At 42.2% G+C, this 21,023-nt stretch overlaps 1 protein-coding gene across 2 annotated transcripts; it reads left to right on the forward strand.

Annotated features, from left to right (window-relative positions):
• The first annotated feature begins 822 nt into the window (after positions 1 to 822).
• pank1b (pantothenate kinase 1b) lies at positions 823 to 12,699 on the forward strand. Of its 2 annotated transcripts, none has more exons than XM_064924233.1 (7): positions 823 to 1,378; positions 5,020 to 5,366; positions 5,676 to 5,935; positions 6,499 to 6,675; positions 6,767 to 6,890; positions 8,416 to 8,541; positions 10,866 to 12,699. In XM_064924233.1, the coding sequence occupies exons 1-7, from the start codon at positions 1,060 to 1,062 to the stop codon at positions 10,923 to 10,925; spliced, it is 1,413 nt and encodes a 470-aa protein (XP_064780305.1). In that variant the 5' UTR covers positions 823 to 1,059; the 3' UTR covers positions 10,926 to 12,699. The 2 variants fall into 2 exon arrangements, with proteins under 2 accessions (XP_064780305.1, XP_064780307.1); XM_064924235.1 differs by lacking the exon at positions 823 to 1,378 and adding an exon at positions 2,132 to 2,384.
• Positions 12,700 to 21,023: the final 8,324 nt, after the last annotated feature.

Consider the following 21,023-nt stretch of genomic DNA (forward strand, 5'->3'; position numbering starts at 1 on the left):
TGATATATTTACATGACAAGGTGCGTAATCTTAAAGTGGCAATCTGTAGTTGCGGCATACATTTTGGGGAGACTTATAGATGAATGATATAGGCCTACCCATTGATTCTTGGAGAATATAATTTAGAAATGCCTAATTAATTGAGTTAAACTGTCATACTCCATCAGAACCCTAAATATAAGATGGTTATACTCCAATGTTTGTAAACAAAGTAAATCTAAACAAACACTGTATAGCCTCATACCATGGTTAAAACTATAATTTTTATATAACGGATCGTCTTCCCTCAGATTTTTACCGAAACAGGCTTTGTTATTGTTATTGTCTGCGGATTGCCACTTTAAAGACTTCAGACATGTGGGCTAGCTATTTTGTCTATTTATGTTTTAGAATTTTTTTTAAACTGGGAAACCCCTGTGTCCTTATTAGGCTAATCTCTCGTGGACAGATTCTCTTGGACAGATTATATTTTCGCGAGAGAATTTTGCTTCTGGGTAACCGATATAATTATTAAGCCTACTTGTAGAGACTACAGTGTTGCCTATTGTAATGATACGTGTTACATTGTTCCTATTAGGCCTACAGTGTAACAATGCAATTAATTAGCCCAGTTCTTGATAAACTACACTACAAGATAATTACACAGTAGGCTAATAAACTGTCCATTTTGCCCAGTCAGTTCATGTGTAACAGTTCATGTGTAACTTCAACTGATTTGGACCATGGGAGATGGCAATAAGAGAAGTTTAAAAATGCAATTATTTGGAGGATCTACGAAACAGACTGTACAATGACGTAGACTGCCGGCTGTTTAACTCGGAAGCTGCTGCAGGAGATGAGCATGAAGAAGCAAAATGAACGACAGTGACCTCAGCCGAACGTCCTAGCAGTTGTTGCATTGTTCCACTATCCACTTCGACCCAAGGGCCATCATTATTTTCTGTCGCAATAGATATTTACCAAATATCCTGACATCGGTCCTTTTGAAGAAACATCGCGGAGGAAAGCGGATCAATTGTCTGAAACTGCCCGCTAGTGCTTTCCCTGCGCCCCCAAAAAATGGATAACGCTAATGGCAAAGCATCGGATCAGAAAAGAACAGGCGTTTGCCAAGATAATTGTTTGACAAATGGATTCCATCCTACACAAACTGGCAACGGGAGCTGCAGTGCCTTATGTTCAAATGGAACCAGTACCAGTGGCGGGTGTTGTTGTAGTAGTAGTAGTAGTAGTAGTAGTGCTGCTGGTGGTAGTGGACATAATGGAATTGAACATTTCCACGATCTTCAGTTCCAGGAAGACGTCCATAATAATGGGTCGCCTCCAAAGCGGTGTAGACTCAGAAGAAGAATGGATTCTGGCAAAAAGAGTAGACCGCGTAAGTAGAATACAATTTTAATACAATGTTTCAGCCTCAATGCTAACTGTCATGTCGGCTGTACACGTTCGGTCAAGTCTGCCTACACTTTCTAAGCATCCTCTCATAAATGTCAAGCACAGCAGGATTTTCTGTCAATGCATTGATTGCACATAATTCGGTGTTTTTGATATTACACATCGAAAGTGAAGATCGCCTGGATTTTCTATGGTGGCATGTCTCTTTTCATGAAACAATGAACCAGTCAGACTTGCTGCTGCATGATAGAATATCGCTTTGTGTTGCAAAGCTTTGCCAAGAATGTCAACAAGCAAGCCTAACCGCCCAATTCCCCAATGTATACTGCTTCTGTAACGAATAATCGGCATGTCGGCCTATGTTTGTGGAGAAATCATTTGAAGGCCTATTCCTGTATCCTCAAACTACATTCTAGCTATTTCTAAGAAATGCACAAATTAATAAGAATCAAGAACCATAAATAAAGTAATTATGTATTGTTTATAAACATGTTTATCATATACTAATACGACGATCATATTGTTTGACACAATGTAACACTCCCGGTAATGGAACATGAGGTGTATCCTCCCTCCCCCCTTGCTACTGTGAGATCTTTGATGTTATCCGTTGAACCGTTTCATTGGTCGTTTCAAAGTCAGGAGGTGTGTTGAAATCGCTGCTGATATGAGAGCCAACTCCCTTTGACCAATCAGCCGACAGTACTTGCTTAATAAGGGGGGTTGGCTGAAGAAACTAACAGAGCAGCCAGCTTTATTAACAGCACAGTATGTTTCTCTGTTTCCACTATAACACTGTAAAACAAGTTTGTCACTCACCATGTCAGTTAAGTGTAGCCTGCTTTATTGCTGCGACGACATTATGCCACAATGCAATAGGGCTGATTGAGTGATACTACTACTTATAGCCCAAGTCTTGGATTGAAGTTTCTTTGACCATAAGCACTTTGACCTGAGGATCACAATGAAGCTTATTGTTAAAAAACCAGGTAAGAGTTTCTACTGTATTGTATTTTAAAGGGCTGAAATGTACTTATTTACTTACTTTTATTTGCATATTAACATCTCTTGCTACCTTGGCTGAATCAAATCTCAGCGGACAAACAGCAATTTTCCTAATTTCTTGAATACTGTGATGCTATACACTTTGGGTGTGCTTCTGGAACGATTTGGCTGGTGTATTATCTGTGTGGTGAATGCATGCAGCTCAACCATTAGTCCAAGAAGTTGCTACACTATGCTGGCTTGTCTGTGTTCCTCTGGGCACTGTTCAAATATGTCTGGAATCCAAACAGACAGCTTCTATTATATCATTGAATAGTAGTGATTGTGAGCAAGAGCTGCAAGTTGATAAAATGCACTTGGCATGAAGACAAATACACATGTTTTCCCTCCAGCAGAGGAGGCTGGTGGGAGGAGCTATAGGAGGACGGGCTCATTGTAATGGCTGGAATGGAATCAATGGAACAGTCTATCGTGGTTTCCATATGTTTGATCCGTTTGATATCGTTCCAATTATTCCAATACAGCCATTTCAATGAGCCTGTACTCCTATAGCTCCTCCCTCCAGCCTCCTCTGCCCCCCAGTATGATCAATTGAATAAGCATAATATGCTTTGCTGATGTCTGCTTATTGGTAGTTCCCTTATATGCATTAAACTGAATAGCAAATGGAGTTATGCTGTGCCAGTCACTCAACTATGAAAATATATGGTGTTAAATCCTTGACTTTTGTTGCACATTAATGTTAAGCTACTGTTAGGCTCTACTCTGACTAGCTGCTGAGAACTTTGCTCTCTGGGTGGGGGAATAAACACACCTTTCACCTATAAGTGCTGCCAGTCACGGTGCCCTGGCTTCCAGGGCACAGATTCACAAATCCTTCTGAGGAAAACATTTATTCTTAACTGTTATTTTTTCCTTAACTATAGACTTATGAAGAAAGATATGCAAAGTTGTTATTCCTCAAAGGTTATTGGAAATGTACTTGCACTATTTCTTATGTTTCTCCTTAAGCAAAAAGTTAAGAAGAAATCAGATTCTTGAAAATAAGTTATTGGAAATGTTGTTAATTCCAAGATAGCTAAAACCTTATCTTAAACTCAGGGCAGTGAGAAAAAAAGCTAATGAAAGCAATTGAACCTGTTTAATTCACTCACATTCTTCATCTGTAAGTTTCAGCATGGATTATTTTAAACGCAAGAACATGTTTTAGAACAGTCATCTCAGTAAGACATATGCTAGTATGATTGCCATTGCTAGCTAGATAGCTAGCTAAAATGGTTGCCTAGCAACACACATTTTAAGGAGATTTGTAAGAGATATTTGAGGTTGTAAGAAAATCATAAAATCTTAAGATTGTTGAGGAATTGAACTCACAAACTATGTAATTAACTTCTTTTTGTTTCTTAGGAACTTTTTAATGTTTTTACGTAAGAAGTGTTTTGTGAATCTGGGCCCTGGTTTCAGCCTGGGGCCCCCGATTCACAAAACCTTATTAAGAAGAAATGTCTTAATTAACTGTCATTTTTTCTTTAACTATAGACTTAAGAAGAAAGTTAAGCAAGTTGCTATTCCTCAAAAAGGTTATTGGAAATGTTGTTAATTCCAAGATAGCTAAACCCTTGTCTTAAACTCAGGGCAGTGAGAGAAAAAGCTCATGAAAACAATTGAGACTGGGCTCAGATATTAACTGAGGAGTGGCATAAATGGAAACATTCAGTCAAATACCTCCTCTGGAAAATGACAGTGAAATCATTGCAAAGCAAGATCTGTCTGTAGCACCGCTGACCGATGTATTGAAATCGGGTGATTTATAAGTCAGTAAAGATTCCAGAGTATATACTAGAAATTGATTGTCCAACCCAGATTGCACCACCATTACACCTCTATCAACAATTACATCTCAAATTGGACTATTTTTAAGCACCCAAGAATGTCTTTTGGTTACAGTTTTTCTGTAGTTTTGCACAGAGTTGAATGTAACCAGTCTGGTTTGTGGAATGAGCCATAAGGGACTTTACACCCCTCTGTCAAATGAAGTGCTAATGATTGAAAAGCCAGGGGGAAGGAACCAGTTTGCCTGCCTGTGTATTGACTACATACAGTATTCATTGTACTGTACAATCAGTAGTAAATTGAGGGTTGGGCAGACTCTCCAGGCAATCTTCTCTCCATGCTGGTGTTTCCATGGCAACAAAGCCCTCAGCTTTTGTTGCAGAATGAACACACTGCTGTGAATTTGAGGACCCCCTTCCTCTCCTCTCCCTTCCTCCCCTCTCCCTCCCTTCCTCCCTCTCTCCAAAAAAGAGAGGAACATGTCAGTGATCGCTTATAAGAAGACATGATGTGTGCATAGTATGACATGATGGTTTCATCTTCAATGAAATCAAGTTAGAAAATGCAACATAGGTCTGCACGGTTGATTGGTAGGCCTGACCTATATGGAGCAATAGCTTAGTTGTGACAAAGACAGAACACTAGAGCCCTGTCTTTTGAGAGCTTGTGTATCCATTTGTTGAAAGATAATTTAGCATAACTTCTAAAGAGCTAAACAGTACTTTTCTACAGACAAAGGTGACTAAGCTCCAATTAATCTCTTAAACATTTTGTTTTCTATTCCAGCCTTCCCCTGGTTTGGGATGGACATCGGCGGCACTCTGGTGAAGCTGGTCTACTTCGAGCCCAAGGACTTCACGGCGGAGGAGGAGGAGGTGGAGAGCCTGAAGAGCATCCGCCACTTCCTGACCTCCAACGTTGCCTACGGCAACACGGGCATCCGCGACGTACACCTGGAGCTCAAGAACCTAACCATGTGCGGCCGGAAGGGTAACCTGCACTTCATCCGCTTCCCCACCCAGGACATGCTAGGCTTCATCCAGATGGGCCGAGATAAGAACTTCTCCAGCCTGCACACCACACTCTGTGCCACTGGCGGAGGGGCCTACAAGTTTGAGGACGACTTTAGGATGGTGTGTGATGGTTGGAAGAACTATTGGGTGTTGTCAGACAGGGAGACTGACTGATAGTGACAGACGATGTGTATTTGTTTATTATGTGTCATTAGTTAGTTAAAGATTGCGTGGAATGATCATTGAAGGCAACATGGTTTCTCATGTGATTTAGATGAGAGTTGATGTATGTGGTTGGTTCAGACTCGCCTGGTATAGTTACAGACAGCTCATGCTCAAAGTTGGAGCAGTTACCATTGCATATCAAAACCACTCCAGTTTCTACTCCTGCCCAATAGTCTTATACATCTTCTGCTTTCCATCTCCCAGATCGCCAACCTAAAGCTCCAGAAGCTGGATGAACTGGACTGTCTCATCCAGGGTCTTCTCTATGTGGACTCAGTAGGGTTCAATGGCCATCCAGAGTGCTACTTTTTCGAGAACCCCTCCGACCCCGAGAGTGAGAACTGTGTCAAGAAAACGTGTTGCCTTGACAACCCCTTCCCCATGTTGTTGGTAAACATTGGCTCAGGCGTCAGCATGCTGGCAGTCTATTCGAAGGACAACTACAAACGGGTCACAGGCACCAGGTAAACAAATGTAATCTGTTGCTTCTAGGTAAACCAAGGTAATCGTGTCATTCAATGTCATGATAGCTGTATGTATTTGATCTGATAACACAGTTCTGTCACAATACCTTTGCTCGCATCCTTCTGTATTCGATGTATTCATGTTTTGAGTGTAGAGAAGTTACCATGGTTCCTAACTTAGACAAATATAACAAAACAACTGTGAAAAAACTGGTTGAATCAATGTTGTTTCCATGTAATTTCAACAAAAAATTCAATGTTTTTATATAATCTTATTTAACGTTGAATCAAAGTGGAAAAATGCATGGATTTGAAAAAAGTCATCAAAGTAAGGGAATTTTAGAATTTTGTTTTTTCACCAAACTTCTACCTAAATCCAATGACACAGTGCCATTTTTTGTTTTGTTTTCACGTTGAATTCACATTAGTTGACAACTCAACCAAATGTAAATCAAAACTAGATGTAGAAATTATGTCTGTGCCCAGTGGGTTGTTTCCTGCAAGCTAAACAGATGTGCACAACCCATAGAGTAGAAGCTCACATAATTGCCTGTCCCCCACAGTTTGGGAGGTGGGACTTTCCTAGGCCTATGCTGCTTGCTGACTGGCTGCGAGACTTTTGAGGAGGCCCTGGAAATGGCGGCGAAGGGGGACAGCAGCAACGTGGACAAACTGGTGAAGGACATCTACGGAGGAGACTATGAACGCTTCGGTCTCCAGGGGTCTACTGTTGCATCTAGGTGAAGTTTAAGTTAACTAATACCTCAAGTAGACGCATGCTTTGAAAACAGAGTATTATGGAAACTAACCCAATTCATTAATTTATTGCAGTTTTGGTCATATGATGAGCAAGGAGAAGCGTGACAGCATCAGTAAGGAGGACCTAGCCCGAGCCACTCTCGTCACCATCACCAACAACATTGGCTCTATTGCTCGTATGTGTGCGGTTAATGAGGTACAAAGGCAAAGGTTGTTGTCACATCAGCAATCAAATTCCGTTTAACTTCGTTGAGTCATTCTAATAGTGTGACAATACACGTAACTGAAAAGAATAATGGAAACACTTTGTTGGTGTTTCGTTTATTTTGTTATTTACCTGTAGCACACTGGGGTGTGACAGAAGGGGTGTGACAGAAGGGTTCAAGTTCTCACAAAGTTATTTTCTTTCATCATAAAACAAAGGAGTGAAGTGGACAGCCAGTGTGATGGATGATGGGAATGGACTCTGTGTGCTTTCAGCTTCTTTACAGTGTTGCCTTGTGGCATGGAGATCAAGCAGCATTGTACAGGGCTATCAAAGCACACAGAACAACAACAGTAAGCTTTCTGACACAAATCAAGTACTTTGGACTATAAGTTTCTTTCTACATTTTTGTCAAAATGTACTTTTTGACATAGCCTTGTTCTGTATGATGTTCTCTACCTACAGTATATGGTGCTCTAAATAGCTAATTTCATGTTAAGTTCAAAAGGATACAAGATAAAATTGCCGACACCATTCAAACCAATGAGGTTTCGGAACATTAAAGCCAATTATCTCAGAATCATCTTTTTGCAGATAGAACCTTAGGGGGGCTTTTTCTGAGCTCTGGTGCATTTAACCCATTAGATCGGTGTGTTTGGACTGGTGTGAACACCATCCACACTCGCGAGCACACTAAACAACGCACCGTGGTTTGCTCAAAAAGGGTGGTCTCAGTCCGATTCAATTCGTACTGTGGAGCAGTTCACTGCAAGATTATTTTCCCTTTGAGCAACCCCATTGTAATGTTTTGAGTGCAATGTACACAAGTGTACATTTGATTCAGCTTTCTAGCTACTTATGCATGTAGAGAACAGTGTATGAATTGGAGGAAGTCTTACGACTTCCCTGCACAGTGCTACACTTTTTTGCTTTGGTGGATTGTTATTTAGAATGAGTAGTCTTGTCATTCTGGCAGCCCCGTAACTATGTAATTAACAGAAGTTGAGCCGTTTGTTATTGGCTACCGCTCAACCTTTCTCTCCCCTGCTGGTGAGTCACTGAAGCTTAAGATTGATTCTACTGCTGCTACTTCAGGTTTTCTCCCCTATTTCATCTTAATCATTTTATTTAACTAGGCAAGTCAGTTAAGAACAAATTATTATTTTACGATGGCCTACCCGGGCCAAATCCTAACCCGGACGACGCTAGGCCAATAGTGCGCTGCCCTTTGGGACTCCCAATCATGGCCGGTTGTGAAACAGCCCGGGATCGAACCAGGGTTTGTAGGGATACCTCTAGCACTGAGATGCAGGGCCTTAGACCGCTGTGCCACTTGGGAGCCCTAGATGGCAGTCAGACACCCATCTATGCTATTAATCTGAGAGCAAGCCCAAGGTCTTCAAACAAATATTTTTGTGGACATATCTTACTTTGAAAATATCTCATTCCATCTTGCTTTGTGAAACAGTCATTCTAAAAAAATCTGGTTTACAAATGGTTCAATGTTGTCTTTCAGAAAATTGAAAGAGTGGTGTTTGTTGGGAATTTCCTGAGAATCAATACTGTGTCAACGAAGCTGCTTGCTTATGCCATGGATTTTTGGTCCAAAGGACAATTAAAAGCTCTCTTCTTAGAGCATGAGGTAAGTAGTTTGCGATATGGTCATATGCTCATTGGAATGCGTTGATCTAAGGGCAGTGTCACTGAGTCACTTCACAATGCTATTATAACGTATGTGTAGTGTGAGGGATGTTTCTATGCTCGACGGGGCCGATTCAGACTGAGGAAATCTATGCTTTTTTTACACGTTTTTATTTAAGCACTTCAAATGTGCCGAATACAACAGGTGTTCACCTTACCGTAAAATGATTACTTACAAGCCCTTAACCAACAAGGCAGTTCAAGAAATGGAGTTAAGAAAATATTTACGAAATAAATAAAAAGTAACACAATAAAATAACAAGGCTATATGCAGGGGTACCGGTACTGAGTCAATGTGCGGGGGTACAGGTTAGTCGAGGTAATTTGTACATGTAGGTCGGGGTAAAGTGACAATGTGTTGGTATGGGTGGCCATTTGATTAATTGTTCAGCACTCTTATGGCTTGACTCAGTAGTATTAAGACTGACATTGTGCAGGTGTCTAACACGCTTTGCGGGTGTGGCTCCCTTATGCCCGCTAAAAACCCTTCAACTTGCTGGCCAATAGATTTAGGAGTTTTTATTCCATAGGGTTTTCAGTCCATCTGCCTAAAGCCGTCCCTTTAAATGTGGATTACCTTTAATTAGATTTTTCTCAAGACTCACAAGAATAAATAGAAAGAATGGTTCAGAATATTAGAGATCAATGAAAGAAAGCCATCTAAATATATGTATATTCGTCTCTGTTTCCGCACCAATTGGTAGATGCAAAAATACTCTGATCTTGTAGATTATTTAGGGTTCGTAAAGTATTTATGAGTATTAAAAAAAACTGGTTTGGAGAGCGTGTATGCACAAAATATATTGGTGAATCAAAAATACAGTTTGATTCTTCTTGAAACTTGCCATATTCAATTGTTTAATCCATTAAATATTGGATGGTGAAAAAAGTGTAGAATAGGGGTTGAACAATAGTTCTATAAATCTACTCTAATCATGGAACTGTGATGACAACGGCCCAGTCCTCGTGAACCGTATGGCAGGTTGAAACTGCTACGTGTGGTATGTGTTCCATAATGATTCCAATGGGCTACATGTCCCAAATGATTCATTCATTATTAATATGGTGCACTATTGCTAGTGACTCTCATGAACAACCACACGGACCCGACAGAGGAAAGAAAGGTCAACTAATGATGGAATGGAAGGATGCAAAAATGTAGGCTACAAATTGAAACTAACATTAAGTGACAGTTATAAATGCATGTGGCACAGGAGGCTGCTGAGGGGAGGACGGCTGGAATGGAGTGAATGGAATGGTATCAAACACATGGAAATAATTTGTTTGATTAGATCGATTACCATTCCATTCCAGCTATTACTATGAGCTCGTATTCCCAAATGAAGGAACAACCAACCTCATGTGGTATGTGGGTATTACTGATGGTGGCTACCGATAGTGGCTACCGATAGTGGCTAATATTTAACGTGATAGGCTACAAATGGAAAACAGAATATAATTAAACATTTGACAGTGCACAAAGGTTCAATTTGGCGCGACATTGCTCATGTCGATGCCCTGTGATCACGTAAACTAGGCTGCAGTAGGCTACCAATTTGGGGTGCGTCTCCAAGTTTTGTTCCTGCAAGCTAATAGGCCATACAGTAAAAATTCTGCAAAAGATCACAGCATCTTATGTTGACTGTGCTTTTCAGTTCGCTGACTGGCTTCACATTTGTCTCCAGCGACCATAAGAAAATGTCGATCTGAAACAATTATCATTTATATTTACAATCCGCTTATCTGAACGGATTACTTTCTTATCAATAGTTCTTATCAATTTGTAAATTACAGTACATGGAGAATGCTGTTACTTATATTGGGGGGGGAAAGTTTGTTTTCCCACTTGGAACCTTTTTCATGCTTTCTTTGCGCTTAAAGGAGATGGAATTATGAGGGAATTAAGTCAAGGTTATAATATGGTGTATTTGTAGACACTTTTGCTACAACCTCCATTTCTCCTATCCACCCCAAACGAATACCTGGCTGGCACATGTTTCCCCATGCTTCAGTTCAAAGGTCAGAATGCGTGCAGAGAGGATAGTATGTATGAAAATAATTATGTTTACTTTATGCAAGCAGCACACTTGTTGTTGTTTTAATCTCCTAATTGTACCATGAAAAGGTTAAACAACAGATCATCTGCGTATGTTTGGATAGGTTACAATTGGGTGCTGAGCAGGAATCTCAAGGTTGCTGATGATAATATCCTGGTCAAATACCTGATCAGATAATGAACTGACCTGAGCCCTCTGTGTTTTTCAGGGTTATTTCGGGGCCGTCGGTGCCTTCCTGGAGCTACTGAAAATGACGGACGACCTTTAAGACGGACAGACGGATGCAGACGAAACCCTAACTCTCACCACAAGATGCTGCTGCTCTACAGTTCCGGAAAAGCCACTGACTGGCCAAAATGGTGGAAATGCCACTGACTGGCCAAAATGGTGGAAATGCCACTGACTGGCCAAAATGGTGGAAATGCCACTGACTGGCCAAAATGGTGGAAATGCCACTGACTGGCCAAAATGGGGAAAAGCCATTTCAATAGTTTAGCTGTTTTAAGAGGTTCTGCTAATTATCCTCCTCCTCGTCTGCTGATGTTTTAGAAAACAGATTTTTAATATTATGAATACAGGCTGGAGAAGATGAGGTTGGCATTTTGTTTGCCACTTTAAAGTAAACGTGTGTGGTTCTTCCTGTTTATAAAAGCCCTAACTGTATATTGTGTGCTTAAGCCAAACGCTACTGGTCCCTGATAGTATGTGTGTTTTGGGACCATATTTGTTATTTTATTTTTTACAAGATGTAAGTAGCTAAATTGATCTTTAAATTAGGAGCATTAGCTTTCAACTAGCATTCACGCTTTTTTTTCCCTAATCAATCATCCTAACCCATTGTTCTGTGATATGATTTGAGATATAATCAAATGTATTATCCTACTGTACATGGGAATAGTAAGCAGTTACTATATCAACTGCTTCTGTCAACCCATCATCTGTGGCTTGGCCAATTTGTGAAATTTTGACCATTAAGCAGTAGCTAAATTTGACATCAAATGTTGCGGGTTGATTTTTGTGAAATAATACGCTGCAATACCTCAAAGAACATTTTACATAATGGATATTTTTTTATCAGCAGCAGTGGAATGACCAGTTCCCCAAATCCTTCCTCTGCATTCACTTTAATGCAGTATTCTGTCTCTCCTTCCCTGTTCAAGCCTTATAATTCTGTCACTGTTTTAAGGAAACTGTTAACTTTGGGACCAAGCATTCAGTACTAAATGATCCTTAGAAACTTCACAAAGTAGATGTTCCTCAGAAAAGCCGACTCACTGACATGGACTAGCCTAGCAGGTGGGACACAAAGTGTCCTTTGTGAGTCATGAGATTCCAAAACTTTACATGAAGGAATTTTTAAGAGTTCTAAAAAATAGTTAATTCTACAGTTCTGTTTTCATTCTCATCAAAGTGGTTGTCCATTTATGCCTGACTTCCTACCTGTAATAATCAGTATGTGTTTTATGATTGTAATTGAATATGTTTTGGATGTACTATATTGAGTACTCTAGTCGAAAGGAGATTTGATTCTCCTATGGTATCTCTTGGTTAAATTTCATGACATTTCATGATGGCGTTTTGGTTTCAAGTGAAACTGCATAGCTGGCCTGTGAACCGCTGTGTGCTGCATACCCTTCTGCCTTCCTGCCCTCTTCAGAGGGTCCCGTGACCATCCTCCTCATCCAAACGATACACCCAGATTGCATCTAAAATGGCACCCTATTCCCTATATAGTGCACTACTTTTGACCAGGGCCCATGATTTTGGTCAAAAGTAGTGCACTATATAGGGAATATGTTGCCATCTTGGACTCATACCCAGACTAACTTAGCTAACATCATACATTTTTATTTTTAATCCCAATGCAACCTGTGGGAGTTTTCAGCTGTAAATTAGGACAGATGTTCAAATGTGCTTTATTACTGTATAGAACATGGCAAATAATAATATATGTAAACTGGATTACTGACCTGGGCCTTGCTATATATTCAGTCGTGCTTCATTGTCGTCATTAAAACTGTTCTCTAAACTGTTTTGTCTAACCTGATGAGATGTTGAGTTTGTTGCATCCACATCCTGATGTACCGCCTTTTCCTGTTGTGCCTATAACACTTGCTTAGTGAAGATGGTACAGTATTTTGCGACGTGTACAGTGCCTAGTGAAAGTCTACAGACCCTTGCACTGCTTTCACATTTTGCAGCCTTAAACTTCAAACTATAAAGAGATTACATTGAGACGTTCTCCCACGGATCTACACAAGCATTTAGTTTCACCCGCAGTAGTATCTGGTAAATATGTGTATGTGACCAATACATTTGATTTTGATTTGTATTTTTTAGCTACTTCACATTTTCAAAGTGAAAGAAAAATGAGACATTTTCTGAATTTTTTTTTTTTTTTAAAGGAAGAAATCCTGATTGCAAAGATCGTCACACATCTAAAATACTTTTAGGAGCAAATACTTGAATGAAAAAATGACAATTTGTTGAATGAGATCCATCTGTTTGCAAAAGTAGTGGTTCTCGTGATTGAATAACAACTCCCCCTGTCTGTGTAAGGTCCCTCAGTTGGATAGTGAATGTCAAACAATGATTGAACCTCAGAGCTACCGATGAGATTTATGAGCATGTCTGGGATACATTTTTATACAGGCATAATGTAACCTTTATTTAACTAGGCAAGTCAGTTAAGAACAATTTTTTATCTACAATGACGGCCAAGGAACAGTAGGTTAGCTGCCTTGTTCAGAGGCAGAATGACATATTTGTACCTTGTCAGCATGGGGATTTGATCTAGCAACCTTGCTAGGTTACTGGCCCAACACTGTAACCACTAGGCTACCTGTCGGGGGAGGTTAAGAAATAACTCAAAACCACCTTATGATTACACCCCAGATCAGCTAGATGCAGGCAAGAGTGAGCAAGGCAGTATTGAATGTGTCACTGCTGTCACTTTGACTACTCCAATTTGTTTCTTGACATGCACACCTACATTATAAACGTTCATTCGTAGGCTAGGTTGTAGCAACCTCATGATGGGTATAGGGAATGGTCAAGTATGGTAGTTAAAACACTATATTGAATATGGTCTTTATAGTGGCAGCATCATATTATGGGAATATCACTGACAGTGACTGGAGAGTTTGTCAGGATCAAAGAAACTTGAAACACTCGAATGGCTTTCCAAGAGTTGAGTGTTTCTGAGTGGTCCAGACTCAATGCTGCCTTAAATATATTAGAAAATCAGAGTTTTGTCAGGATCAAAAGAAATATGAAAGGAGCAAAGCCCAGGTAAAAAGTTAGAGCAAAACCTACCTCAGTCTTTTGACAACCTAACCCAGGGATAGAGTTTTATCTTTAGGGACAGTTGCACAGATTTGTATGCAAAAGACACACCAGAATGGCTTTCCAAGAGGTGCTGGGTGTTCCTTAGTGGTCTAGTCTCAGTGCTGACTTAAATCTGCTTAAATATCGCTGTCCATCAATGACCATGTCCATAAATGACTCCCAACAAAACTGACTGACCTTGAGCAATATAGACAAAAAACAATGAAAATACACATATGTTGCCCTAAAAGTTGTGCAAAGTTGGTGGAATCTAATTCAAACCGATTCACTGTAATTGCTGTTAAAAGTGCTTCCACCAATTTTGAAATCTGGAGTGTGAAGACCTACGCAGTCAAAAGACCTTTGTTTTCTTATTTAGTATTAATTTAGAAAATGTATATATTTTTTGTGGAGTAGGTTGTGTAAAACTGTGGAGTAGGTTGTGTAGATCAGTAGGAGAAAAATCTAATTGAATCATTTTTTACGTAAAAATTGAAGGCAGCAAAATGTAAAAACTGTGCAAGGGGTGTGTAGACTTTCACTAGGCTCTGTATATTGCTACGTATAGCGTACTCACTGAACTGTATATCAGAGACTTGCACATGGACTTTGCATTCCTGTACGACCTTGAGCGACCACTTTAACTTCCAAATGTCATGGGATGCCTTTGATTATAGAGACTAGGCATAACCTCTGATTTACCACTGAAACCTCCGGTAGTCCAGCCTCCATTTTGTTCTGACTTCACTTTGTTATGTTGTGGAGTGAGTGATCCTTTTGGGTGTGGCACGTTATGTCAACAGTGTTTTATGATGTGTGTGTGCACCCGTGGGGTTGGGGAGTAACTGATTACATGCAATCAGTTACATGTAATCTGATTACAAACCAATCTGTAACTGTAATCAGTTACGTTACCAGCAAAAATATTGTAATCAGATTACAGATACTTTTGAGAAACTGGATGATTACTTATTGGATTACTTTTAAATTCAGAAAGGAGTTTTGCAAAAATAAAAAAATTATAGCTTTCTGTTTTCTCAATGACATTCAAATCAGCATTGAAAAAGGGTGCAAGTTTAAGTTTGTTCCACCTGAGCAAGTCTGTCCACAAGTCAGAGACCACTATGATAACACACCAAATGCTTTTGATGGGTCCTTTTTTGTCTTCTTCTAATGCCTCTTAAGGGGAAAGTTATCCAAAAGTATCTGAAAGTAATCAGATTGCGTTACTGAGTTCTAGTAACTGTAACGGACTACATTTAGAAAGTAACCTTCCCAAGCCTGTGTGTGCGCACGTGTACAGGTGTGTTTTTGTGTTGGAGAGGTCTGCGTGTGCCTGAGAGCCTCTTGAAACCTTTTTTGTTGTTGAGCATTTGCACACACATTCTGTAATAAAGTATTTACTAAAAGAATAACGTTTCCTTTCGTTTTTCCCAGTATGTCAAAACATGACTATTACAGCCCCCTCCCACAGGAATTTGGGGGCTAAGGAATGTGCTATCTTATTGTTTGTAACAAGTACTAAGATGAATTAAGGTGTTATACAGTATGTGGGGTTGTTTGTGAATGAAAATTTGAACGGGTTAACTCTGCTTCAGCTATGAGAATTTAGAGAATGCATCTGAGAATGTATCTTTTGCAATCCATCTTGACATACAATGCAGATTGGTAAAGACACTCCTCTTGTGTTTTCATGTTACATACGTATTGTGGCTCTGTTGAATAAACAAAACATCTGGTAAAAATGTTTGAATTATGCAAAATGTAAATCAATATGAGCACTTATTGTTTGTTTTCATATAAGGAGATTATTCCGTTCCACAAAATTATGTATATAAAATGGTGTACTGTATTCACATGATTTCGAAATAAATCTAACCATTAATGTTCCTAAAGACATATTAGGAGGATATAACACTACCGGTTGCTTGTAGATAATGTTAACTCGCAGGCCTTACAAAATGTGAGCGGTGGCTGTATTAAATTCAAATAATAGCTCTATAGGAACAGGCAAATAAAATTATTCTAAAGTTTAAATGTTGACTGAAGTGGTTTTACTGAATATTGTTACACCTGGAGAAAACAGAACCAATTCCCTTGAAATGATTACCAGTTCAATACATAATAACTTTAAATATATCTGCAGGATCGTTGTAATGAGCGGCCCAAGCCGCATCATGAGTATAGTCACACATGCTTGTAATCTCCGTGAAACAAACAAAACAATAAAGAAACAACGAAACGTGACGTCATGACGTGCACACAGGCAACTAAACACAAACAATATCCCACAAAACACAGGTGGGGAAATGGCTACCAAAATATTATCCCCAATCAGAGGCACCGATAAACAGCTGCCTCTAATTGGGAACCATATTAGCACCAACATAGAAATAGACATGCTAGAACACCCCCTAGTCACGCCCTGACCTACTACACCATAGAGAACTAAGGGCTCTCTATGGTCAGGGCGTGACAACATCAACACCAGTGAAGGCTCCTCAGAGGAGGACCATCCTACTCAGTGAATTTCATGCTAATTAAACTAGAGAAATATTTTTAAAGTAATCCTTTTTAGATAAAAAATATACTAAATATGTGCATATGTCAACAAACAACATACTAAAACACACTGTTTTGCAATGAAGGACTACAGTAGCCTTAACTGCAATCTCTGGGGAGGCACCATGGTGTAGCTGTAGGACAGCCAGTTTCCATCCTCCTCTGGTCACATTGACCTCAATGCAAAACCTAGGAGGCTCATGGTTCTCACCCCCTTCCATAGACTTACACAGTAATTATGACAACTTCCGGAGGATGTCCTCCAATCTATCAGAGCTCTTGCAGCATGAACTGAGATGTTGTCCACCCAATCAAAGGATCTGAGAATGAATCTACTTCTGAAAGCATAAACTCCAGTTAGCTAGCAATACAGTGCATACAATGTGATGAGTGGTTAACTCAAAGAGAGATTTCAAGTAGCTATGTTTACTATGATATTAGCTAATATGGTAATAATGATGTAGGTTATGTGTAGCGGTTAGCGGTTATGGTATGAAGGTTTTGTCACGCCCTGGCCATAGTTTACTTTGTATGTTTCTATGTTTTGATTGGTCAAGGTGTGATCTGAGTGGGCATTCTATGTTGGATGTCTTGTTTGTCTATTTCTGTGTTTGGCCTGATATGGTTCTCAATCAGGGGCAGGTGTTAGTCATTGTCTCTGATTGGGAACCATATTTAGGTAGCCTGGGTTTCACTATGTGTTTGTGGGTGATTGTTCCTGTCTCTGTGTTTTGCACCAGATAGGGCTGTTTTCGGTTTTCGTAGGTTTGTTATTTTGTTAGTTTATCGTGTATAGTTTCCGTATTTAATAAAATGAATCAAAACTACGCTGCATTTTGGTCCGCTCCTCCTTCCCACAACGAAAGCCGTGACAGAATCACCCACCACAACAGGACCAAGCGGCGTGGTAACAGACAAAAGCAACAGCGGGAACAACAAAAGAAGGAATGGACATGGGAGGACGAATTAGACGGAGAATGACCCTGGGCTCAGCCTGGAGAATATCGCCGTCCCAAGGAAGAACTGGAGGCGGTAAAAGCGGAGAGGCGTCGGTATGAGGAGGCAGCACAGCGAAGCGGATGGAAGCCCGAGAGTCAGCCCCAAAAATTTCTTGGGGGGGGGGTCAGGGAGAGTGTGGCAGAGTCAGGAGTCAGACCTGAGCCCACTCTCCCTGTTTATCGTGAGGAGCCAAAGAGGAGACCAGAACCAGAGCCGGTGTTGAAGGTGAGCGAAACAGAGACTGTGAAGGAGTTAATGGGGAAATTGGAAGAGAGTCATGAGGGAGTTGCTTTGTTGGTGCTTTAAATATGGAATTCGCCCGACGGAGCGTGTCGGAGATTTGATGGCACCTGGGTCAGCCCTCCGATGCAGCTCCCCGCACCAGGCTTCCTGTGCGTGTCCTCGGCCCAGTACCACCAGTGCCAGCACCACGCATCAGGTCTACAGTGCGCCTCGCCTCTCCAGAGCTCCCGGAGCCTTCCTCCTCTCCTGCGCTGCCGGAGTCTCCCGCCTGTTCAGCGCTGCCCGAGCCTGTCTCCTCTCCTGCGCTGCCGGAGTCTTCCGCCTGTTCAGCGCAGTCAGAGCCTTCCTCCTCTCCTGCGCTGCTGGAGTCTCCCGCCTGTTTAGCGCTGCCAGAGCCTTCCGCCTCTACAGCATTGCCGGAGTCTCCTGCCTGTTTAGCGCAGCCAGAGCTGTCAGTCTGCATGGAGCAGCCAGAGCTGTCAGTCTGCATGGAGCAGCCAGAGCTGCCAGTCTGCATGGAGCAGCCGGAGCTGCCAGTCTGCATGGAGCTGCCAGTCTGCAAGGAGCTGCCAGTCTGCAAGGAGCTGCCAGTCTGCAAGGAGCTGTCAGAGCTGCCAGTCTGCATGGAGCAGCCAGAGCTGCTAGTCTGCAAGAAGCAGCCAGAGCTGCCAGTCTGCAAGAAGCAGCCAGAGCTGCCAATCTGCATGGAGCAGCCAGAGCCGCCAGTCAGCATGAAGCAGCCAGAGCTGCCAGTCAGCATGGAGCAGCCAGAGCCGTCAGTCTGCCAGGATCCGCCAGTCAGCCAGACTCTTCCAGATCCGCCAGTCAGCCAGACTCTTCCAGATCCGCCAGTCAGCCAGACTCTTCCAGATCCGCCAGACAGCCAGACTCTTCCAGATCCGCCAGACAGCCAGACTCTTCCAGGTCCGCCAGTCACCCAGACTCTTCCAGATCCGCCGGTCAACCAGACTCTTCCAGATCCGCCGGTCAGCCAGACTCTTCCAGATCCCCAGTCAGCAAGACTCTTCCAGATCCGCCAGTCAGCCAGACTCTTCCAGATCCGCCAGTCAGCCAGACTCTTCCAGATCCGCCAGTCAACCAGACTCTTCCAGATCCGCCAGTCAACCAGACTCTTCCAGATCCGCCAGTCAGCCAGACTCTTCCAGATCCGCCAGTCAGCCAGACTCTTCCAGATCCGCCAGTCAGCCAGACTCTTCCAGATCCGCCAGTCAGCCAGACTCTTCCAGATCCGCCAGTCAGCCAGACTCTTCCAGATCAGCCAGACTCTTCCAGATCTGCCAGTCAACCAGACTCTTCCAGATCCGCCAGTCAGCCAGACTCTTCCAGATCTGCCAGTCAACCAGACTCTTCCAGATCTGCCAGTCTGCCAGACTCTTCCAGATCTGCCAGTCAGCCAGATTCTTCCAGATCCGCCAATCAGCCAGGATCTGCCAGAGCCTTTCTCCTCTCCTGCGCTGCCGGGTCTCCCGCCTGTCCGGCGCTGCTGCCGGGGTCTCCCGCCTGTCCGGCGCTGCTGCCGGGGTCTCCCGCCTGTCCGGCGCTGCTGCCGGGGTCTCCCGCCTGTCCGGCGCTGCTGCCGGAGTCTCCCGCCCGTCCAGCGCTGCTGCCGGAGTCTGAAGAGCCCCTCTGTCCCGAGCTGCCCCTCTGTCCCGAGCTGCCCCTCTGTCCCATGTTGTTAAGTAGGGTTGCCGTGGCTGGGAGGTCACGGAAGCGGACAAGGTGGGGGAAGACTGCGGTGAAGTGGGGGCCATGTCCAGCACCAGAGCCGCCACCGTGGACAGATGCCCACCCAGACCCTCCCCGATAGGTTCAGGTTTTGCGGTCGGAGTCCGCACCTTGGGGGGGGTACTGTCACGCCCTGGCCATAGTTCATTGTGATCTGATTGGGCATTCTATGTTGGATGTCTTGTTTGTCTATTTCTGTGTTTGGCCTGATATGGTTCTCAATCAGGGGCAGGTGTTAGTCATTGTCTCTGATTGGGAACCATATTTAGGTAGCCTGGGTTTCACTGTGTGTTTGTGGGTGATTGTTCCTTTCTCTGTGTTTTGCACCCGATAGGGCTGTTTTCGGTTTTCGTAGGTTTGTTATTTTGTTAGTTTATCGTGTATAGTTTCCGTATTTAATAAAATGAATCAAAACTACGCTGCATTTTGATCCGCTCCTCCTTCCCACAATGAAAGCCGTGACAGGTTTAGCTTTTAGAGGTGTTTTTGTCTGGTCACAGACAGCTACAACAGTGCATTGAAGTCCACAAGCAACGGGAAAAGGTGAGAGGATGAATTATACAAGGAGCAAAGTGATGATGCTGTTTGAATGTGGCTGCTATGAAAGTAAACTGTGTGTGTGGGTGATCAGGGGTGTATTCATTCTGCCAATTCTGTTGAAAAAAAAAGTGGGGAAAAAAACGGAAGCAAAAGGAACGAATCTGGGATAGACCTACCTGAATTTGTCCAATAGAAACTCTCCTCAAAATGGAATGTTTTGCAACAGTTTGGACTAATGATTACACCCCAGATCAGCGAGATGCAGGCAGGAGTGTGCAAGGCGGTATTGAATGTTTTACTGCTGTCACCTTGATCACTCCAACGTGTCTCTTGACATGTGCACCTACATTATAAACTTTAATTTGTAGGCTAGGTTGAAGCAACCTCATGATGGGTAAAGGGAAAATGAGAGTATCATGTACACACAGTGCAGTGCTATTGAATTTGACATATGAAATGATCACCAGTAAACTATTGATCTTACAGTATCCAGTATTCATCGATGTACAGTCGGATATTCATCACCATTTACATTTGGTTTACCAAGAGTTGTGGACATGGTGTTTAGAGAGTAAAACTGCATAATTATTCTCATGTGTTGAGAGGAGTGCAGGAGGAGGGGGGCATCCAGCCAGGGTGGAGGTTATCAAGTTCCTCCTGTTCTGCCACATGAGTCTGGGGTCTGTCCCAAGCCTGCACATCCCCCAATCTGCACAGACTTTTCACTTATCCCTAAACGTTTTTGATGCCAGAATATATGCAGGATCAAAGGTTCTGTAGTGGATTGTGAGGTCACTTAATGTCACAGAACACATACTGTGTACGTTTTGATTAATGAACAGGGAGCTGCAAACGACTGGACTGAACTATGCAACTGAACAACAGCTGGATGTGTGTGACCTAAAGGTAAGAAGCTTATTATTGCTCCATCTTAGAAACTGTGGGGGAA

Source organism: Oncorhynchus masou, chromosome 18, assembly GCF_036934945.1.
Source record: "Oncorhynchus masou masou isolate Uvic2021 chromosome 18, UVic_Omas_1.1, whole genome shotgun sequence".
NCBI lineage: Eukaryota > Metazoa > Chordata > Actinopteri > Salmoniformes > Salmonidae > Oncorhynchus > Oncorhynchus masou.